The sequence below is a fragment of the Lontra canadensis genome, unplaced genomic scaffold, assembly GCF_010015895.1.
Source record: "Lontra canadensis isolate GAN:19392208 unplaced genomic scaffold, GSC_riverotter_1.0 scaffold171, whole genome shotgun sequence".
Lineage (NCBI taxonomy): Eukaryota > Metazoa > Chordata > Mammalia > Carnivora > Mustelidae > Lontra > Lontra canadensis.
In genome coordinates, this window is record NW_022631165.1 from 195,431 (window position 1) to 218,512 (window position 23,082).

A 23,082-nucleotide genomic window follows, 5' to 3' on the forward strand; every position below is an offset into this window, starting at 1 on the left:
AGCGGGAAGCCTGCTTCTCCCTCTCCTACTCTCCCTGCTTGTGTTCCCTGTCTGTCAAGTAAATAAAATCTTAAAAAAAATAATAAATAAATACAAACAAAAAAAAGGCCCCTATGGGTTTGTTTTGGTGAAACTTGGCCTGGTTTTAAAATGTCACTGGAGAGTAAATGGCCACAGCTTTTCAACATAACGGAAAGGTGGAGACACCTGTCCCAGCAGACATCCCCGAGTTACGCTAAGGACGTCGTGATTTAGAGCGTGCGGTACCACCACAGAAACGGGGAGAGCAGGGAGGCACCGACAGGTTGAAGATGCAGACAGAAGCAGTGGGGAAACTCCGCTTTTGTAAAAAGCCCCGGCTTACTCGGACCCTTCACCTCCGACGGCATCAGATCTGCAGCAGTCTGCTTGTGCAGTCGGCTGCTCTGGTCCGGAAGGGTCGCTTCGCTTCTCTCGGGAGAGAGAGGGCCACGGATTCCGCCCTTGCGGTAGGCGCCTAGGCCCCGGGCAGCACGCGTTCCCGTCGCAGGCACGCACAGTTCCAGGAGGGAGGACCGGAGCTTGGGGACACCAGCCAAGAGGTGCTGGGGCCGTAGGGCCCCGGGAGAAACTCGCTTACTGAAGGACTGGAGCGGGGAGGCTCTTTAAAGAGGGGAGAGGGACAGCTGCCTCTCTCCCCCGTAAGCAGAGAACAGTCCCTTTTGTCCACCCCTCACGTGTGTTCTGCTGGACCACGCGGGTCAGGCCTCCTTGTGTCTCCCTGGGGGCGAAGACTGTGGGGACTCGTGCCGCGCATCACTAGGACGGTGGGATGGTCAGCAAGCCGCCTGGTCTGGTCCAGACACCCCGACAGCCCGCGCGTGCGCACCACGAATACAGACGCTCCCGCACACCCCGTTCTTCTCAACGTGGCAGGGGCCCTTGCAGGGAAGACTGCGCCGACCCGCGGCGTGAGCACTGCCGGGAACTACCATGAAGAACGGCCCGCGGCCTCCGTACGCCGCCCTCGGCCGAGGCCACGCCGACCCAGAAACTGGGCGTTCGGACGGGAACCGCAACGGCCCCGGGCACACGTGCGGCGTATGAGGGCGAGAAGGGGCCCTCGGACCGCGCGCAGGACCAGCCGACGGTCTCACTGCGGTGAGGGCGGGAAGGGGCCCCAGAGATGCGGTGGCTGCCACACACGCCGCCGGCGCAGGCGGGACCGGGCGCGCAGCGCAACGACGGACCCACGGCCGGAGGCGGCGCGGCAGGGGGAGCCGCCGCGGCCAGCCCGGGAAGGCCGCACGTGGCCGCGGGGACCGCGCCCAGCGGAACCCATTCTCCCCCTCCTCAAGCGGGGCTCGCCGCCGGGATGCCACCCCGCCCGCGCGCTTTTCCGCCCCCGCCCCCGCCGGCCGGAAGTGACGCTCGGGGGTGGGGCCGAGGGCGCGGCGGCAGGTGCGTGAGCGCGGCCTCGTCCTCCTCGCGCGCGCTCGCGGCGGGGCTCGCGCGGGGCCCCACCTCTCCGCTCGCGACCGCTCCTCTGCGCGTGGGCGGTCGGGCCGCGGGGACACGGCCGCGCCGCGAAACCGCGCCCCGCGGTCGCCCGCCGCGCCGGCCCTCCAGCCCCCGCGGGTCGGCTCCGGCCCCAGTGCGCACCGACGGACGTGCCCGGTGGGAGCTTCCCGCCCGCGCTTGCCGCGCAGCAGGTAAGCCGGCCCCGCCGTCCGCGCCCGGAGCGGCTGCCCTGGTCCCCCGAGCGCGCTGCGGCGCGGGGTGGTGCCCACACGGGTGTGCGTGGGAAGGCGTTCCGGGCTCGAGTCCTGCCCCCGCGCTGCCTTCGGGGCGCTGAGCCGGCGGAGCACGCAGAGGCCGGCCGACGCCTGCCCGCCCGCGGCATGGACCGCCGACGGGGGCGCGACGGAGCTGGGACGGGCGCGGAGAGGCGGCTGCCCGGGAGCCCCGGGCCCCTGGGAACTGACCGGCAATGACCCGACGGAGAGTCTGACCTTTAGCGGACCGAGGAGCTACCGAGTAGGCGACTCCTTGTTTGCAGCTAGTTAACCGCAGCTCCTAACCCAGTTCCGTAGACGCCCAGGGATGTCCGCCCGGGAGCTCGGTGGCCAGTCCTCCCTCCCCGGGTACCGGCCGGCGAGGTCTCCGCCGCCGCCAGCCCCGTGCTGCAGGCTCTCCCTCCTTCGCCGCGGTTCTCCGGAGCAGCTGGACCAGCTCGGCCGACTCAGCGAGCCCCGACACCGCTGGGGGCCAGGCCCGTCTCTAGGAGCTGGAAGCAGCGCCCCGCGGGTCAGGATCCCTGTCTTCGGGGAGCCCCATTCCAGTGGGAGGTGCAGAGAATAAGCGAAACCCCGAGGCTGCGGGGCGCCTGGGCGGCCCGGTCTGTGACACGGCTGCCTTCGGCTCAGGTCATGGTCTCAGGGTGCTGGGATCCAGCCGCGCGTTGGGCCCGTGTTCAGTCGGGAGCCTGCTTCTCCCTCTCCACCTCCCCCTGCTTGCGCTCCCTCTCTGACAAATACACAAAATCTGTAAATGTGTGTATGTAGACAGAGTATGCTGAAGACTGAGCACAGGGCAGGGAACGGTGAGACGGAAGTGGTTGAGTTATCACGTGGACATTTATTCGTGCATTTTACCAGTTTTCTGGACCTGGTTTCAGGATTGGAGTGCTTTTGGCTTCAAGTGTTGAGAAGCCATTAAAAAGTAACTCAGCCTCTGGGGGGTTCTGCTGGCTTTCATACGGGAAAGTTCATGGGACCAAAAATATGAGGGACCGGTGCCTTAAATGAAGTCCTCAGGACTTGGTAGGGAGGAGGGCTTGTTGGGCCCCCATCCTTCACATACCTCCTCTTGCCCTGCTTCTGGGTTGGCCCTTTACCTTGGGTTCCTACCTCCGTCCGGCTACCTATTTAGTTATCTGCTGCTACGTAAAACTCAACACCAAAATTCATGTTAGAGCACCTGGGTGGCTCAGTGCAGTTTAACGTTTGCCTTTGGCACAGGTCATGATCCCCGGGGTGGGGGTGGGGGAACCAATGGATTGAAACATCCTGCATTTATTACTTATTTGTTTCTTAGAGGTGGGAAGGGGCAAAGGAAGAGTGAGAGAGAGTCCCAAGCAGGCTGTCCACCCAGCATGGAGCCCAACGCAGGGCTTGATCTCACACCCCGGAGGTCATGACCTGAGCCACAATCAAGCATCAGGCACTTAACTAACTGAGCCATCAGGTGCCCCAAACATCCAACATTTATCATCTCCATTGCTGCCTGTCTGGAGTTCAGGGATAGCTTGGTGAGGTGACTGTGGTTCAGAAACTGACCCGGTTCCAATCAAAAGTTTGGCTGGGGCTGTGGTCATCTGAGGTCTGGACCGGGACTGTTTGGTCTGGTTCCAGATGGCACACTCAGGGGACCAGAGACTGGAGGCCTCAGTTCCTGCAGACCGATGGCAGGAGGCCTCATTTCCTTGCCTGGTAGGCCTCTCCGTGCGGCCTTCACGTGGTGGTGGTCTTCCTCCGAGTGAGGGATCAGAGATGAGGGGGAGGAGACTGGAAGCCACAGTGCTTTTTGTGACCTGGCTTAGGATTCTGATTCTGTGACTTCTACAGAATTCTGTTTGTCAGCATTATTGGCAAATCAGAGATGTTTTAAACCACTCCTGCGGGAGAAGGGTAGCCTAGTCCCTGCCATTCCAGGTGAATTCTGGGCCTAATACACATCTGGGGGGCACCTGGGTGGCTCAGTGGGTTAGGCTGCTGCCTTCGGCTCGGGTCATGATCCCAGGGTCTTGGGATCGAGTCCCACATGGGGGCTCTTTGCTCAGCGGGGAGCCTGCTTCCCTCTCTCTCTCTCTCTGTCTGCCTCTCTACTTGTGATCTCTCACTCTGTCAAATAAATAAATAAAATCTTTAAAAAAAAAAAAATAAGTAAAAAAAAAAAAATACACATCTGGGGTCTAATCAGTTAGCTAGACCAGGGTAGGGAGCCTTCCCCTAAGTGGGGATGAGTCAGTCCCACCAGAACTACATTGGGCACGCAGGAAAGTGCACTACCCCGAGGGAAGTTAAGGTGCTGTTCCTGGAGAGAATGGATGTCAGGAAGTCACAGTGACCCCTACAAGTGATTTATACCATTATTTAATATCAGGTTTTAAAAGTCAGCTGCCTTTGCAAGCTGTAGATTTCAAAGCAACGGTTAATAAATCCATTAACAATTACTCTTCTAAGAAAACATGAGCAGAGCAAGATGTGGACATTTACTCAGACCTGTGAATGTGTTTATTTTACAGAAAAACAAAGGCAATAAAAACAAGTGTAGAGGGCGCCTGGGTGGCTCAGTGGGTTAAGCCGCTGCCTTCGGCTCGGGTCATGATCTCAGGGTCCTGGGATCGAGTCCCGTATCGGGCTCTCTGCTCAGCAGGGAGCCTGCTTCTCTCTCTCTCTGCCTGCCTCTCTGTCTACTTGTGATCTCTCTCTGTCAAATAAATAAATAAAATCTTTAAAAAAAAAAAGATTATTTATAAAAAAAAAAAAAAAAAAAAAAAACAAGTGTAGACCCTCGGGCCCTTCACAGTCTATGGGTCGGTCTCAGCAGTGGCTCAGTGAGGACTGAGTGGCGTGATGGCGAGGTCAGGTAGAGCGGGTTCTGAAAGCACTTGGGGTTACTGGAGGAGGAAGGACCGACCAACAGTGTGCACAGATCAGCAGTGTGACTGGGGAACAGATTCGGGACGTAGGATTTGGACTGGAGGTGTCTTGAGCTTTTGTTCTAAAGTCCTGAGGAATCATTCAGGGGTGTAAGCAGGGGAAGGACATTTTCAGGAGATGCTTGAGAAAGCGGTCTCTTGCAGCATCCAGGAAAGACAGTTGGAAAGGGCTGCACAAGCCCAGGTGAGAAGTTGTAGGATCGTCACCTAAAGCAGGGGGGCTGACCTGCAGAGGGACACACGTTCGAACCCGCAGCATTTGTTGGATGTTTCAGAACATACTCTAATCTCGCTCAAAACTGGTCTTTATACACTTAATGAATTTTGGCCCCACCCTATAAAATTTTTAATGGAGCTTAGCTTGTTCGGATATGATGTCCAAAAAAAGGAGGAGGAGGAAGAGAAGAGGAGTGCTGCTTCCCGAAGGACACCAGCAGAGCCACGGGCCTCTCCAGCGGACAGTTTTGTAAGCTCAGAGGTGGGGTGTGGGGCACAGCGCGCGGTCAGCCCTGGGTCAGGTGATCGTCGAGCCTGCCGATGGGCACATGGGGCTGCGGGCCTCTGCTCCTGCAAATACTTTTTACTTTTCTGTTGTTTGGGTGGGCAGCAAGGAAGGTGAGCTCCCGAGGAGGGAGGAGACCCAAGAGGGTTGCCGTCCTCTTGAGGATACAGGAGGTTGTAAAAAAACAAGTCATGGTGACCAGTGAGTGAAGTGAAGTCCTGCAGGTCTTGCAGATGCCGTCAGACGTGAGGGACTCGGGTCGCACTTCATCTCTTCAAGGGCTCTTGCTGCCCCACCTCCACACCCTTCCCTTAACGGAGGGACAAGAAGCAACGCTTCTCATCGGCACTGGCATAGCGGCCGGAGGAAATAAAATCTGCCTTAGAATTCCCGGAAGAGGCTGCTCTGTGCTGTTTTCCAGACGAACGGCAGGGTGGTTCTGTGTAGTAGTTACCGTCCGATGTGCACAGGTGGTAGCCCTGGGGGTGGCGGACCACCCTCCGTCAGGCTCCCCTTTGCATTTTGGTGAAGGCAGCAGCCTGGGTGCCGAGGTCTGTGCGCGCTGACCGCATGGCCTTCGTCCGGGAGCCGTGACCTTCAGATTTGTTCTCCCGTGACAGACGGCGAAGGGCCTGTTCTTTGTCTTCAGAGGATTTTCTTGGGGAGGAGAGGAAACAGTTTTCATCTGTAAACAACAGAACACTGTAGCCGTGGTTGTCTGGCTTCTGCTCTGCTTGGCCAGAAGTCCAGGGCTGCCTGCTGGCACCTTCCGCGGCCTCTGAAATGCCTCGAGTCGAACTGCCGTGGGAAGACTCGGCCGCTCCCGGCCGCGACACAGGGCTGCTCGTGTGACAGACGGTCTTAAACCGTGGGCACACCTCTCAGCCGGCTGGCGGCCACAGTCCCTAAAGTCTGTGCGGATGTGGCCCCCAAGGAGCGAGGACAGTGGCGCTCAGTCTGAAAGTTCCCTGAAAAGGATGCTGTAAAATCAAATTTTAAAAGTTAGGAGGGGATTTCCTATCAAAGTACCCCGCAGTGATCTTTTCTTAAAAAAAAAAAGGTCGAGTTTTAGTTTAAAAAATTAGACCCCCTGCTTCCATAATGGAGGTAGAATCGCCAGTTACGGGTCCTGCCAGTTTTCTTTCTGCCCTCGCCAGAACTTTTGTACTTTCTTGGTCCTTTAACAATCAGGATGACACTTTTCTAATTTACATCTTCTGTGGTCTCTGACCCAGCAAAGCGCTCTTGGAGAAAGAGCCTCGGAGAGACAGGCGACGCATCTTCCACGGACGCTGTAGCATTCTTGCCCCCTTGAAATGTGGACGACCTGCCTCAGCGTGTTCCATTTGATCCTTCCCCGGGACTGGCGTTTCCTCCCTCCCACGCGGGGGCCGGTGCGGCCTTGAGCGGGCCCACCCACGGCAGCTGGGCGCCAGCTTGCCTGGGAATCACGGCCGCCGGCCCCGGGCTGCTGTCTCTCCAGACATCCTGTGGGTCCCATCTTTTCATGCATTTTCTTTCTCCTCCGCCACATTTCTCTCCGTTTCTTTGCTTTTTGACATTAAGTTAAAAAGCGGACGTTTCGTTTTACCACTGATGACTCGGAATTGGTGGGAGAAAATCCCAGTCAGTGACTGTCTCAGCATCCTGTGACCCCAGGTCTGTTTCTGTCCTGGCGACCCCAGCTGTGGGAACTGACCGGAAAGGGGTTGCACGCAAGTCTCTACCTCAAGGCCTTTTCACCTCTTACGGCGTAACAGCTTTGATGTTCAGCGGAAGGCTCTTCCTTCCATCCCGGTGGCGGGAAGGTGCTCATTTACTGCCACGCACGGGAATCCGACTGTTTTCCTATCAGAGGTACTGACTGGTGTTAACGAGTGTCACCAGTCCTCTAGGACTCCTCTCCCGCTTCTCACGGTTCGTGCCCGGACCCACGGGCGAGCCTCGTGCGCCGGGGTGGGGCTTGGAGAAGCCTCTGGTACGTGGGGGTACGTGACCCGCCCTCTGGGTCTTTCCTGTGCTGGCAGAGGACGGCTAATGCCTAAGCACACCCGATGTCCGGGCTAGGGTTTCAGATGTTTCGTGGTCCTCTTAGAGGCAAAATACCTTTCACGTTCCTCTCATTCCCTTTTTATGGGGAAAGTTAGAATGTGAAACCAAAGGGGAAAATCAGCCAACCACTCACAGACCTTCAGGTTTACTTCGGGGAGGAATCTTGGATGCTGCGTTCTCAGCCTCTCCGTGGGCCGGGTCGGCACGTGGTACCAATGGCCTTACTGGGTCGTGAGCCAGTTGCCCCATGGTGCCCGGGAATCCTCGCCAGGAGGGTGAGGTCTGCCCCTGGGGGGACAGTTCCGCGCTGTCCTGGGCGCAGACCTCCACCCAGCACCGCCTCCCGTGCTCAGAGAGTCCTACCCCGACCCTGCTCCTGAGGACGGCCCTGGTGAGTCCGGAACACACCCCCACCCTCCGCTTCCGGCCCAGGATAATTTCATTTCCCATTCCCAGACACACAGCCCCGCCAAGCAGAGGATCACTTTGCTCACCCTGCGGTTTCGCGTCAGGTGAGAAGTGTTCGCAGGCAGTAGGCGAAGCTGGAAAAGCCAGGGGTGGGCTTCATCTGGAAAGACCTTCTTGGTGACCGTTCTGTGGAAGGTTTTCTCGTTTGGCCCCAGAAAGAGCCCTGAGAAACCCAAGTAAGTCGTGGGAGAGTCACAAGTACTGACTCTGGGTGCCTGCTCAGGAGTCCTGTTAGGTTAACAATAGGACTGAGGAAACTTAGCTTGTTCGGGGTTCTGTTTTTGTTTGTGTTTTAAGATTTTGTTCATTTGAGGGCCGCCTGGATGGTTCAGTGGGTTAAAGCCTCTGCCTTCGGCTCAGGTCATGGTGTCAGGGTCCTGGGATCGAGCCCCGCGTCGGGCTCTCTGCTCTGCGGGGAGCCTGCTTCCTCCTCTCTCTGCCTGCCTCTCTGCCTACTTGTGATCTCTGTCTGTCAAATAAGTAAATAAAATCTTTAAAAAAAAAAAAAAGATTTTGTTCATTTGAGAGATAGAGCACAAGCAGGGGGGAAGGGCAGAGGGAGAAGCGGGCTCCCCGCTGAGCAGGGAGCCCAACTTGGGGCTTGATCCCAGGACCAGGGATCATGACCCCAGCCCAAGGCAGACGCAAAACAAGGGAGCCACCCAGGCGCCCCTATGGCGGTGTCCTTGGACATCGTGACCCTGAGTGATCTCTGCCGGGTGCCGCGGTATCATTAAAAGCCGGCTATGCCGGAAGAACTGTCATCTTTCTTTTCCATGGTGGGAAGGGAAATGATTGCTAGGTCTGGTTTTCGGAAAGCTGGTCGTTATTTTGGAATAGAGAATTGTAGCCCCCGGGTTTGGCTGTTCTTGCAAAATGACTTCAAGTGACCACAGAGCTCCATTGTTGTTGATATTCTGCCAAAAAAACGGGCAAAACAAAGCACACAGAGTTCCTGCCTTCGGAACAAAAGAGCTTCACACCACAGGAGCGGAAGCTTCCCGCAGGGCCGCCTGGGGGGAAGCTGGTTCTTCCTCCCAGCTCGCACCGTGCTCCGAGCCACACCCTCTCGCCAGAGGTTTTCCTTTTATCTTTTCTGTTTTCTGCTGTTTATTTTGAACTAATTATAGACTCTCAAGATGTTACAGAAATTGTGCGGATTGTCCTCGCACCGCTCAGATGTCTTACGTAACCGTACACTTTATCAGAAGCAGGAAGTCGACCTTGGCACGGACAGCCCACCCTCCCGTCTCACCGGTTCCTACCTGCGCTCATTTGTACGTGGGTCTCCCTGGATGAGATTTTATCTCGGGAGGATCCGCTGTCAGCAGCGCGAGCAGATGCGATCAGATGCACAGCTGACCCGCAGGATCCCCACGCCCTTCCTCCCTGCCCTCCCCCATCCCTTACTGCCGCCCCTCCCCCACGTCCTGCACCCACCCCGCCCACCCCTGACCCCCTCAGCTCCTGTTCTAGAGCTGCCGGAGGTGCCTTGCTGTCCCTTCCCAGGGAGGCGATGGTTACTTTCACCGGGACAAAGTCAATTCTGTTAATGATTAAAAAATTAATAAGAAAGAAATGAAGAGTAATTGAAGGGAGCCAGTGGTTCATACAGAAGCACTCAGGGACAGTTCGCTCCTGCAGGGATGGGGCCAGAGCCAGAAGTCGGCATTCGGGTTCAGCCTCTAGTCCTCAGGCAGCAGGGTCGCGGGGCCTGGGTCCCCATGTCACTCTGCACGTGACCGCCTCCCAGAGAGGCCGGTTCTTCCGGAGGCCGCCATGGCTGCTCCGGTCTCTTCTGCGCGGACCCGTCCTACGCCACCCGTCCCGTACGAAGCCTTTTGAATTTTTAGAGATGTTACAAAGAAGAACTTAGTATGTTACTTCTCAGAATTGCTTATTCTTGACCCCAATATAAAAACAGCGCTGAGGGGCCAGACTTCACCGGAGGTGGACCGTGGCCTTCGGTGTTGCTCACCCTGGACCCCAGTGTGTTGAGGAAACCAGGCAGCTCCAGCAGCAGGACTAGGAAGCCCAGGTGCTAACACTTTCATGGTATTTCTCCACCTTCGAAAGAAGCTTCTCCTTCGGGATAGCGTCTGCTCTCTTTCTGTAGGACTTGTGCTGTGCGTCTGCTGCCGTCTCCAGACTTCTCTGGAGCGTGGGGTGAAGGTATGGGGGAGGGAAGGGGACTGGCCGCACCTGGAAAGCCCCTCCTGAGGATACAGGGTTGTTGGGGAGCCCACAGCTGGAGGGGTGCCCAGCCTGTCCTGGCAGGAGCCCACTGTAAGAGACCGTGGGGAGTGAGGCAGGGTCTAGGGGCCCAGGAGCCTTGTCCAGGGTGGTTGCTCCTGTGGGGGTGGTCTCTGCGGTGGTCTTGGCCACCCCGTGTCCCTGGATGGCCACCCATGTCCCTGGTGTGGTTCTCATCAGTCTGGATACTGTCCAGTCTCTTCCCTACAAAATCCCTTTCTACCTAATCTCTGGGGCAAGCAGGAACTTGGCAGACAGGCCAGGTTGGTAACATGGACAAGGTGCTCCAGATTCGGGGCGAGCCTCCAGGCCCAGCCACTCCCCTGCACTGTGCCCTTCTTGTGACTTAGATTAGGGGGAAATCAGTGTCCCTCAACTCTGCTGTCTCTACCCCCACCCCCCAAATAGCCAGAAATGTTGACTGGCTTTGGGTCACATTTGGTTAGAAAAATCAGAAAAGTCTTCGTAAATCAGATGCATATGCTGTGGGCTGTGAAAGGGAGGGATGTTCTAGGCTGACTGCGCTCAGGGAAAGTGTTAGGGTTAGGCTTTCCGGGGCTGTCCACCACGGGAGCCGCATGGTAAGTGCAGGGGGAGAAAATCAGCTGATGTGGCTTCTCCACAGCTGCTCTTCGGAAGCTTGCAAGACTCCGTGTGGGAAAGGGGTGAGGTTTGGCAGCGCAGACTTGGGATGGGGACGGTTCTGGGACAGCAGGTCTTCGATGGGACGGCCAAGAGGGGAGATGTTCCCGCTTCTCTGGGCCCAGGCCGTGGGGAACAACCCCTCCAGGCCTCACTCGCGCACCGTCTCCGCAGATTACCTGTGAAACTCCACGGGGGCGCCGGGGTGGCTCTTTGGCCCAGGGCCTGATCCGGGGGTCTGAGTCCCTGCATCGGGCGCCCCGCTGCGTGGGGCGTCTGCCTCTGCCGCTCCCCCGTTGCATGTGCTCTCTCTCTCTGACAAATAAGTACATAAAATTTTCAAATTAAATAGTTTTTAATCATTTCATTGAGTACTTTAATCAACTCACTTCTATTTTTATTTATTTACTTACTTGAGAGGGAGAGAGGGCAAGCGGGGTCGGGGAGAGGGGCACAGGAAAAGGGGAAGAGAGAGTCTGTTTTTTCCTTTAAGATTTTATTTATTTATTTATTTATTTATTTTGGAGAGAGAGAGAGCGTCCCAAGCACTCTCCACGGTCCTCACAGAGCATGACGCGGGGCTCAATGCCAGGTCCCTGAGATCATGACCTGAGCTAAAATCAAGAGCTTGGCTGCTCAACCCCTGAACCCCCAGATGCCCCTCACGTCTTCTGTTTAAATACGCACACACTGGAGCCACCAGGGAAGAAACGGAGGACACCGCACAGCTGGAGTTTGGCCAAAGCCGGCGTCTGACCGCGGCGTCCCTGCGACCCGGGCTGGGGCTCACACGGCTGCTCCCGCTGCTCCAGGAAACCACAGTAGTGGCGGCCGATACCCCTGACTTGGTAAAAGACATAAACTTACAAGTTCAGGAACCGGAGCAAACCGCAGAGAAGGAAGCTTCTGAGAACTAAAGACAAAGACAAACATGTAAAGGCATCAGGAGAGACACTGACCTCCTGACTGGGTACAGGGAAGAACGTCCCAGTGGAAACCAGGGAGCCTGGAGGCGGGGCGGAAGCCTGGCCAAGCCCTGGACCCCAGCGGCGGTGTTAGGGTTCCGCAGGAACAGTGGAGAAACACAGACGTTATCACGGGGCAGAAAATCAGTTTGTTGCCCCAGACCTGTTCTAAAAGAATGACTGAAATAAGTTCTGGAAACAGAAAGGAAATGGGACAAGAAGGGGTCTTGGAATGTCAGGAAGAAAAAAGACGGGGCCACCTGGGTGGCTCAGTGGGTTAAGCCTCTGCCTTCGGCTCAGGTCATGATCCCGGGGTCCTGGGATCGGGCCCCGAGTCGGGCTCTCTGCTCAGCGAGGAGCCTGCTTCCCTTCCTCTCTCTCTGCCTGCCTCTGCCTACTTGTGATCTCTCTCTGTCAAATAAAATCTTTTTTAAAAAGTACCTATCTGTGTGTACACATATGGATAATACTTTATACATATTTAATGATACAGATGGGTCGAGAGTAAAAGGATGGACAAAGATAAGCCATGCAAGCTTTAATCGAAAGAAGATGAATGATGTGACTGTCCACGCAGACTCAGGAGCAGGCAGAGGAGCAGGGACGGAGGGAGGACTGTGACGGTAAAGGGGTCCCAGCAACCCTTAATATGTACATGACGAGCAACAGAGCTACAGGTTCCTTAAAAACTAGACTTGCGGGACGCTCCGTTGGTGAAGCGTCTGCCTTTGGTTCACGTCCTGATCCCAGGGTCCTGGGATGAACCCCGTGTCGGGCTCCCTGCTCGGCGGGGAGCCTGCTGCTCCCCCTGCTTGTGCTCGCTCTGTCCCTGACAAGTAAACAAATAAAATCTTTAAAATCTTTAATAAGAAGTAGACACGTGATTGCCATACCGTTCAGCCGCCACAGTGCTGGGCACGTATCCCGGGGAAGTGAAAACCCGTGTCCGTACAAAAATCTGCCACGCGTTTTCGCACTGGCTGCGTTCAGGACTTTTGGTTGTAAGTAGTCCCTGCCCCCAGCTTTGGGCTTGAACGCATGACCCCGAGATGAAGAACGCGCGCGCACTCCAGCAGCCGAGCCAGCCAGGCGCCCCCACAGTGACTTTATAAATAGCAAAAAATTGGTGACAGTTGTTAACAGACAATGTGGATGGACCTCGGGGTGTCGTGCTGAGTGAAAAAAGCCAATTTCAACGTCCCTGCGCTGTGATTCTGCTTGCGACATTCTCAAATGAGAGTGTTAGAAACGGCGATCTGTGATTGCCAGGGCTCCGAGAGGCCGGGCAGCGGTCGGGGAGCACAAGCGGGGGAGCGGCAGGCACAGGGAGAGGGAGAGGCAGGCTCCCCGCCGAGCAGGGAGCCCCATGTGGGGACCCAACCCCGTATCTGTAATTGGAAGATAAACAGTGGCCCCCACCCTGTGTGTGTGCATGCCACTTCCCCCCCATATAAATACACCTTTAAAATATATACATGTGACTACTAAAATAAAAATGTTCACTTAGGGGCACCTGGGTGGCTCAGTGGGTTAAGCCTCTGCCTTCGGCTCAGGTCATGATCTCAGGGTCCTGGGATCGAGCCCCGCATCGGGCTCTCTGCTCAGCGGGGAGCCTACTTCCTCCTCTCTCTCTGCCTGCCTCTCTGCCTGCTTGTGATCTCTCTGTCAAATAAATAAATAAAATCTTAAAAAAAAAAAAAGAAAGATCTTATTTATTCGTTGGAGAGAGAAAGAGCGAGGGCATGTGTGAGGCGGGGGCAGAGTCCCTGCTGAGCGAGGAGCCCAGGGGTCTCGGTCCCACAGCCTGAGCGAGTGAGCTACCCTGGCACCCCAAGAAAGAGCTTTTAATATGAGCAACTTTGCATTCTGACTCTCTCCGTTTCCCCTCCTTTGCCAGAGGAACGCACGTGTTCTCAATGCGCCCGACACCCTCTCCTTGGGGACGTAGTATCTGGGTCGCCGACCAAGCAGCCTGCCCGCTGGTGGAGCCTGACCCTGGTTTCGCTACGGCTCTTCCCCCAGCTGCTGGTCCAGACACTCTTGCCCCAGCTCCCCACCCCACGTCAGGTGCTTGGGTTTAATGAGGTCCCTGGTCATGAGTCACGGTTTGATCTCAGCATCCAACTCCTTACCGTGGACGGGCACGCCTTTTCTGACTTCCTGGACGCGGTGCTCAATCCCACGACCCTGAGATCATGACCTTGAGCCAAAATCAGGAGGTGGGCGCTCGGGGCGCCTGGGTGGCTCAGTGGGTTAAAGCCTCTGCCTTCGGCTCAGGTCATGATCCCAGGATTCTGGGATCAAGCCCCACATCGGGCTCTCTGCTCAGCGGGGGGCCTGCTTCCCCATCTCTCTCTGCCTGCCTCTCTGCCTACTTGTGATCTCTATCAAATTAAAAAAAAAAAAAAATCTTAAAAAAAAAAAAAAAGAGGTGGGCACTCAACGGACTGAGCACCCCAGAAGGCTACACACGGGTCTTCAAATGAATCATTTTAACTAAATCATTAGAGAAAAATAGTTGAAGTTAGGGAGTGAAAAGTTTATAGGGAAAAAGCAGTCTCTTGTCTCCTTGCGTCTTCCTTAACCCGTCCTTAGGGGGGCCACTCTGAGCCGCTGGCCTCTTCCTCAGGTACTCGCCACTGTCTGATCCCTGGCGTGTCCCCGTTCCCCAAGTCATGAGCTGTGGACCTTCTTTTCGGGTGGACAAGGGTTACGACTCACTCAGACCCACATAGTCCCTGCCATTTTCGCAGTGGAACACAAGTTCCATTCGTTAGGACACTGGCGTGGCTGTTTTAAAAGGACCTGGATAAGCAGTATCATGCCTTACGTGAGGCAGACAGCCCTGTCTTTCTCGTGTAATAAGGAACCCAAGGAGGGGCATTGGTCTTCGGCTGCCAGGGAGGGACCCAGGCGCTTGCTGTCCTGTGGCCTGGCCATCTGCAGAAGCCTTCCCTGCCTCGTTTTCCAAGGTGGTGCCTCCAGTTGGCTCCAAATCCCTCCCCTGCGTCTGGCCAGCAGGAGGCAGGGCTCCTGGCAGAGCTCACACAGGGCCCGTCCCCCCGCCATCCACCTCCTCCGCTGCCGGCCAGCGCGTCTCAGCTCATGGGGGACAGTCTGCGGGCGTTTGAGTGCTCAGGCCACGGGCTGCTCTAAGTGCTTCCTGTGGATGTGCACGTGCGGTCCGTCGAGTAGATCCTGATTTCCTTCTCCCAGTCAGGAAATGGGGGGCACGGTCAAGGCCAGGGGTCTGCCTCATTTCACACAACGAGCACGGGGCAGGGCAGGGACGCCAGAGCCGACCTTCACCTGTGGCAGGGGCCCATGATCCTCTGGGGGGTCCCCGTGAGGCGATGGCTTGGGCGTGTCCAGACTGTGGGTGGGGGTGCTTAGTTAATGTTTCATGGTGCCTCTATCTCCGCCGCGGCCGGCCCGGCCCTGCCCTGTGCTCCCTTGGCTGGCCCCGTCAGCAGGCAGGAGGTACTGGGGGTTAAGGGCACGCATGTCCCCAGCCTGCCGTGTCCCCACAAGCAGCTGGCCAGTCACAGAGGGACCTTCTTGGGCAGCGTCCGTGACGCTGTCCGTTGACTGAGTGTCTCCTTCCTGGGCTGAGGGTCGCAGGTGTGGCCGCGTCCAGGCAGGGAGCCCGGGAACGGCAGAGCCCTGCAAGGCTGTCAGGGCGGCCGCCGTGTGACTGTCCCTGTTTTGTTGACACAGTGACCGGGAGTGCAGCTCTGGGATGTGCACGTGAGGATGGACAGCAAGGACCTTGAGGCCGAAATCCACCCCTTGAAGAATGAAGACAAGAAACTGCGGGTGAACGTGGGAGACCCGGTGAAGGCGGAGGAGAGCTCGAAGGGCTCGCCTGGGCAGCCCCGCCTGTCCCGCTGCCGCACGGTGGCCTTCTTCCTTTCCCTGTTTGTCTGCCTTTTTGTCGTGTTCGTGGTCTCCTTCATCATCCCGTGTCCGGACCGGCCGGCGTCCCAGGGGGTGTGGAGGGTCGACTACAACGCAGCAGGTGTGTCCAGGCGTCTGGGGGGGTCATGACCGAGACGCGGCCCCACGTGGCTGCCGATGGCGCGTCCACGGTCTCGGGATGTGGGGGAGCTGCGGGGCAGCGTCTCGGGGAGAGCGGAGCACAGTGGCCTGCTTTGCATTTTAGGAAGGATGGGCTGTGCCCATAAAGGGATGGGGCTCATTTGGTTCTGTTTGGGGGTTTTAAAATAAAGCAGAGCCGCTGGAGGGCTGGGGAGAGGGAGGTCAGTGGCGAGCCGGGAGAACCGCAGGCCGCCTCGTCTGGTCCCCTCGAGTGCCGGTGCAGGGGGACGAGCAGACCCGTTTTTCCCCCTGAGATTGGCATGCAGAGCCACCGAGTCGGCCTCTGTCTGGACGCTTGTCATCCTAGAGTGGGAGCGCCAGCGCCCACGGCCTTGAAATGGGTCTTTCACATGCTGGCGCACGGGTCGTGCCGTGAAGGGCCTTTCTTGTTTCAGCCTTACTGTCACTTTGGTTCAGAACTTGATGCTTCATTTTGAGAGAGGAATGATGGATGTTTCTGTGTGTATTGCTTGCAGCTTTTATTGACTCGGTATGTCAAAATACTCACTTGTTTTAGGTGTATGATTCGATGATTTTTAGTTCATTTGTGGAGCGGCCCAGTCCATTGGAGGCGGTCGCCATCGTCTCGGCCACCTGCTGCCTTCTGCCTCCAGTCTTGCCTTTGGTGGACACGTCACAGAAAGGGAAAGATGTGACGTGGATCTTTGAGTCCGGCTTCTCTCACCGAGACCGGTCTGTCGGGGACAGCGTGTCCCCTGGTTCTCTCTGGGGCTGAGCAGCCTTCCTCCCCGGGGTTCATGCAGCCGCGGGCTGCCAGGGTTGTGTGGGGACATAGGAGCAAGAGCTCTCACCGTCTCATTTTCCGGATCTCTCCGCTCACTTTCCCACTAGTCCCCGGCTGTTGTCTGCTGCTCCGTGTGTCCCCGCCTGCATCTGGCTTCAGAGCCGGCCTTCCCTGTTTGCCTGGGAGATCACCGTCGCCTGGACATCTGGCTGCCAGTCCCATCCTCCCCCTCGGGCGGGGAGGCCGCTGGCCTCTGCCCTGCCCCTGGTCTAGTGCCCTGCCGTGGGGGCGAGAACGGCAGGAACCGTAAGACGCCGGACGCTGCCTGTCCCGACCCGGGGCTTGGTCTTCTTCCTCCGTGCTGCGCCTGGGGTCGGCTCCCGGAGTCCTGGCCGGGCCGCTTCTGACGGCGGCGTCTCGTGTCTCTGTTCCAAGGGAGAGGACTTGCCGCGCTCTCCCCTCCATGATTCTGCAAGCCCCGAGTCTGGTGTTTGAGTTCCGGTTTAAATCCTAGTGAGACGGACTTCGTGGACATTGAATTAAAGAGCGTAATTCACGGGCCTCAGTGCGTGGGCAACACTGTGTGACCGTCACCGCTGTCTCTGAACCGTCGTAAACCCCCTCCTCCCGACCCCCCAGCCTCTGGTCCACGCTCGTCTGAGCTGGCCGATTCCAGGGGCTCCGCACGAGCGGGTCCCTGCAAGACTTGCCCTGTGTGTCCCGCCGGTTTCGACGGCGTTCCTCCGCGCCTGGCACGCGCCCGAACCTCCTTCCTCTCTGCGGGGCAGCAGCCGTGTTGTGCGTGGACTGCTCTCTGGAGCCGCATCTCTCTGTCCGTGGACACGTGGTTTGTTTCTGCTTTTTGGCGCCCGTGCATGATGCCGTGAGCTGGCTGTCGGGGCCCGAGTCCCTTCTTCCAGTTACTGTGGGTAAAGGAGTACGAGGTCGTGTCTCGTTGCCAGTTTGACTTGCGTTTCCCTAATGGATGGTGGCGTTGAGCGTCTTTTCGTGATTGTTTATGTGTCTCCGTAGGAGAAACTCCTGTGCGGGTCCTCCTGTTTGCCTCGGGCTGTCTTTGCAGCGGAGCGGTTCCGCCCTCTCTGCCCCGGGTCGTCCCCGGTCGGACGCAGGGTTCGCAGACGTTCTCTCCCATTCTGTGGGGCGGCTCTTTGCTCTCCGGACAGTGTCCGTTGGTGCACAAAGGCTTTAAATTTGGAGGGACTCCAGCCGGTCTGTGTTTTCTTTGGTGTCACATCCAAGAAGTCCTTACTAAATCCAATGTCATGAGGATTTTTGTCTCTGTTTGCTTCTAGAAGATCCTAAGTTCAGGTCTTTGATCCACTGTGAGTTCATTCCTGTTTTGCTTTTTAAAGATTCTGTCAATTTTAGAGATAGAGGAGGAGTAGGGGGGTAGGGACAAGCAGACTCGGACTTAACCGACCGAGCCCCCCAGGCGCCCCTTCGTTGGTTTTTGTATATGGGGGAAGCCTAGCTTCACCCTCTAGTGCCTGATCGTCAGACTTGGAGTTTCTCTTGAGTCCTTGAAGGAAAGGGAGAAGCGACCCTTAGCGTGGGTGTGCAGACTCCCAGCGCCCAGACGGGTGGGGGGGCCCTTCCTGAAGAGAAGGTGTGCAGAGCGTGTGTTTGTCGGTCCTGCCGCCCGCCGTGTTCTGGGGAAGCGGGAGCTGCGGGCGCCCACCCTCGGGGAGCCCCGGTGGACGGGTCCGGCATGGCCCGAGAATACTCCACTGTTTTCTCTTCCAGTCACTTACGACTTTCTGGCTACAGAAGACATCAACAGGGACAGGATCCAGGATGTTCTCTTTCTTTACAAAAACACCAACGGTTCCAACAATTTCAACTTGTCCTGCACCGACGAAGGTAATTTTGCTTTTACCTGAGAAAGGAGGAACTTGCTGTGGGTGGAGGGGTTCTCTCCCTCTGCCGTCTCTGGGGGATGTGGTTGGGGGAATTTCGGGAAACGGGCACATTGCCCCTCCTTCCCGGGAGGACTACAAAGAAATGGGGGCAGGCCATGGTCCCAGCACCCGGGCCCCCCCACCGCCCCCCCACAGCTCCCGACGCCGTGGGGCCAGCCAGGGTTCCCCTATGGGGCCAGTGGTCCGGGCTGGACCTGGGAGCGGGGATGGGGAGGGGATGGGGAGGGGCTGGCGTGCCCACAGAGCTGGGTCTCTCCCCTCCAGGCTTTTACTCCCCCTGTACCTTTGTGGCCGCCGTGTCCGGGGCCAACGGCAGCGTGCTGTGGGAGAGGCCCGCGGCCCAGGATGGAGCCCTTGTGCAGTGCTCCGTCCCCCAGCTGCAGGGCGGCCGGATGTCCTCTGCTTGCATCCTAGTGGGCAGACCCGGCTCCTTCGTTGCCGTGGACTTGTTCACAGGTAGGCAGAGCCCCCCGGGGAGCTCCCACGCCAGGACGCTCTGAGGGGGTTCAGCCTATATTCTTGGGACCGGCAGACACAGTGGGGAAGAGGTTCCAGGGATCGGAGGGAGGGGTGCCACCTCCTGGCAGTCCCACTCCCGCCCCACCCCGTCTTGTCACCACCCAGCTCTGTTGTGCTTGCCCGCAGAGATGGGGGTGGGGGCGGGGGAGCCCCCAGACCACACCAGGGGCTTAAGGAATTCTGTGCCTTGACGCCAGGCGCGGAGATTACCAGCATGTCCCTTACCAGTCATGCTTTTAAGGTTATAGAGGAGAATAAAGAACAGGCTGGAAATATTTTAAGAAGAGGCATTCGTATTAGAAGGGGTGTGGGCAAGGTCATGTCTGGGTCAGAAAGAAGCTGTTATGTCCGGGCTGCTGTTCCGTGGGTGAGCCATGAGCACACACCTTCCTTTTCACCTTCCGTGCACGGGACCCACCCAGTGCCTCCCTGAGGCCTAAGGGCCCCCTGTGACTCCAGCAAGTCAGGGGTCCTGAGGGGCTCGGGCAGTGTTGCACTCATGCTGGGGGGTCTGTGTTGCCCTGAGATGTTGTAGAGCCGAATGGGAGAAACACACCAGGAAGGTGGAGCTTCGTGGTTCCAGAGGCCACAGGTCTCACGCTCTGGCGTGTGACAACGCTGTTCAACGCCCAGTGCTGGGCACCTGCGCTGGGCTCTGGCCTCCTGCCAGCGGGCACGCCCATCTGTCAGGGTGGGCACCAAGCCGTCGCCAGCCCACACCGGTGGGATCCGGCGCCAGCACCTGGTGACGCCATGCTTGGTTTTAGGGGAGACCCTGTGGAGCCACCCCAGCAGCTTTGGAAGGAACACGTCCGTCCTGAGCTCTTTACTCCAGCTGCCCGACGTGGACGCGGACGGGGCCCCGGACCTGCTGGTTCTCACCCAGGAGGAGAAGGAGGTACCGCTCCCCTCCCAGGTCGCCATGGCCACTCACCACGAGGCCACTTCTCTGCCCCTCCTTCACGTTCACTTCCTGGGCACAGCTTGGGTCTGAGCCTTGGTCGGGGGACGTGCCCGGGACGCCATGCTCCCGGCCTCTGCTGCCCAGCACGCCGGGGCGGCTCCTGGAACTCCCCAAGAACAGCAGAGCCTGCCCTTGGCCGCAGCACGGAGAGCGGGGCCCCACAGGCTGGGAGGGCGTGAGGACACCTGCGTCCACACAGGCGTTCTTCCTCAGACTGGGCCGTCTTGACGCCCTCTCCGCGTCACAGGTTGGCGGCTACATCTACTCAGGCAGCACCGGACGCCAGATTGGCCACCGCGGCAGCCTCGGTGTGGGCGGGACCACAGGCTCTCTTGTCCATGTCACCCGGGCCGGTGCCCCCTACATCCTTTTCCCTTGCGGTAAGTGGCACCCGCCGTTCCAGGGACTGTATGTCTGGTGGAAGCCAGTGCGGAGTGGGAGGTAGGCAGGGACCGTGGGAGGACACAAGTTCGCTACCGCCAGGCCCATAGAGCCGGAGGGTGTTGGCGGCCAAGGCTCAGGGAGGGCGTCGTATTCCGGCAGCCGTGGGTGGCCTCCTCCTGGCCGGCAGTGGCTCAGGGTCCCCTGTGTTTCCAGCGGCAAGCTCCCTCTGCGGCTGCTCTGTGAAGGGTCTCCATGAGACGGCCACCGGGAGCCGGAGCCCACTGAAGAGAGACCCGCGCTGGGAGGGCGCGCTGAACGCCAGCATCCCCGGGCCGGTGTGGCGCAGGTCGGTCCGGACGGGACTGCACAGGGCAGGGGGCCAAGGGATGCGGCCCTGCCTGCTGCCAGGCTCAGACGTGGGGAGGAGCCCCACAGAAGCTGGGACAGAGCCCATGGGGGCCCACTGAATAGCGGGTATCCCACCATGTCTGCACACAGCCAGCATCTTGTACCCTAGACCAGAGAAGCAAGGGACACAGGGTGACGGCTCGGCCCAGCAGGCGGTCACGTCCCCACGATATCCCTCCGGTCCTCTCCCCTCAGCCCCGGAGCCCTCCGCTATCTGATGAATGTTCCAGGGAAGGCCGGTGAGGACCTCCTCCTGGTGGGCGCCGAGGCCTGTGTGCTGGTCGACGGGCAGGATCTGACGCCCAGGTGGACCTTCCACGCAGCCCAGGTCTTCAGGTGCGTCCTCCTCCAGAGACCGGCCAGGCTCACACGCTGGCCCTGCAGCCTGTCCCTGGGCAGCCCTGGGATGAGGCCTGTGCGGATAAGGGAGGTCTCTGTGTGTTGGCCAGAAGCTTCCTGCCTGTTCCCTGGTGTTGCACCGCCCAAGAGGGGCTGCTGAAACCTCTCCCCCCAGCCCCAGCTTCCCGTCCAGGCCCCGTCTGGGTGCAGCCAGGGAGCAGGTGGCTGGTGTGCCCATTCCTGGGCATCTCTGCACAGAGGGCCCGTGTGAGCTCTTCTGCCCTTTCCTTGCAGAAAACCCATCCTTGGCCACTACAAACCTGACACCTTGGCTGTGGTCGTTGAGAACGGAACCAGTGTGCACAGACAGGTTGGCCGCACCCCCTTGTGAAGCCCACCAGGGTTCATAGCTGACGGACCCCGGTCTGAACGTGGCTGGGGCGGCGCTGGGAGGCCGGGCTAGCACCAGAGGGGCCGCAGCCAGACGGCCTGCTTGCCCTCAGGGCACAGCTCCTTCAGGGCTGGCCTGGCTGGAGCCTGAAGCCCCTGTAAGCCCCGCCTGTGTGCCCTGTGCTACCCCCACCCCCAGATCCTGTTCCTGGACCTCAGCACCGGGGCTGTCCTGTGGAACCAGGCCCTTCCAAGCCTCCCCGGGGATCCGCAGTCCGCCAGCCTGCTGACCGCAGACCACCGCTCCGCTTTCTTCTTCTGGGGCCTCCACGAACTGGCAGGCACCAACCAGACAGTACGGGCAGGGCAAACGCCCATGACGGGGCCAGAGACCAGAGGCTAGCCATGGGTCCTACCTTGAGGCTCCTGAGAGCTAACTGGGTGACTGGGGGTGCACACATCAGAGAAGCCATAGGACAGCGGGTGAGATGAGGCACCCTGGACCACAAGGGAGGCTGGGGATCTGGGAAGAAGTGGGGGTCAGTGGGGGAGGGCAGGTACGGAATTCCAGATGGAACGTGCGTGAGAAGGGTCCGGGTAGGGGAAAGGAGGAGAAGGTGGACGCACAGTTGGGATCCCGTGGACACAGCCAGCCAGGTGTCCTGAGCGGGCACGCACAGCCTGGCCCCAGCCCTGGGCACGTGGGTGTAGGGTCTGGGGCGAGCTCGGTGCACCATGTGCCCCACCACGCATTCCTGCTCCAGGAGCCCGGAGACACCCGGCACAGCCTCTACATGTTCCACCCGACCCTGCCTGGCGTCCTGCTGGAGCTGGCCAACGTCTCTGCCCACATCGTGGCCTTCCAAGGTGAGTGTGGCCCCTGGGGGTTAGGGCTCCAACGGCCGTCCGGCCGCTCTGGCCGGTCCCAGCGCCCTGACCGCCCACGTCTCCCACAGCCGTCCTGTTCGAGCCAAGCCGCCATGCTGCTTGTGTCCTGCTGACGGGCCCCACGAGCCCAGACACGCCTGGCACGGTCTCCGTGGCCAAGCACAAGGTGCGGGACCTGGTCCCGAGTAGCAGGGTGGTTCGGCTGGCTGAGGGTGGGCCCGACAGTGACCAGGCTGTCCGGGACCGGTTCTCCCGCCTGCGGTACCGGAGTGAGGCCTAGAGGCCTGCGGGCCACACACGTGGAGGGGCTGCCAGCATGGGACGTCGGGTCTATCACTTGGTTGCACTGATTCCCCTACTCCTGACCCCGGGGTTCCCGTCCTACCCAGGGACGTGTATGGGTGAGCGGATGCCCAGGCCTCTCCCCTCTCCTGCGCAGCACATCCCCACAGGTCCTCACTCTGTCCACTCTAACCACTGGGGTTACACTCAAGGCCACCTGTCCTCATCGCAGTGTCCCTGGGCCCTATGGCACCAGCCTCACCGCATCCACACCTAGCGGGAGGGACTGTGGCTTTGGGAAGAGAGCCCAGTCCTGAGAAGTCCCCTCGCTCATTCCTGTCTGCACATCCCCCAGGGCCTACGAGGGTGGCAGGCCTGGGGTGGCCTCGGGGCAGCAGCTAGAGCTCCCGGCCTGTCCCAGAGCAAGGAGGGGGGACCCTGTACTGGGCAGTGGACGCTTGCCCTGGGGTTCCCCTTTGATACCCGTGAGGAGGGGGGCTGCCGTGCAACTGCGAGGCTGTCCTGCTGCTCACGGGTGCCC

The 23,082-nt window shown here is 58.9% G+C and overlaps 1 protein-coding gene across 1 annotated transcript; it reads left to right on the forward strand.

Moving 5' to 3' along the window:
- Positions 1-1,583: 1,583 nt before the first annotated feature.
- On the forward strand, positions 1,584-22,717 carry FAM234A (family with sequence similarity 234 member A). Its single transcript, XM_032845987.1, has 12 exons — positions 1,584-1,691; positions 15,302-15,602; positions 18,192-18,308; positions 18,632-18,823; positions 19,654-19,784; positions 20,098-20,230; positions 20,448-20,580; positions 20,838-20,978; positions 21,276-21,351; positions 21,571-21,726; positions 22,136-22,238; positions 22,328-22,717. Exons 2-12 carry the CDS (start codon positions 15,338-15,340, stop codon positions 22,537-22,539), a joined length of 1,659 nt encoding a protein of 552 aa, XP_032701878.1. The 5' UTR covers positions 1,584-1,691; positions 15,302-15,337; the 3' UTR covers positions 22,540-22,717.
- The last annotated feature ends 365 nt before the right edge of the window (positions 22,718-23,082 follow it).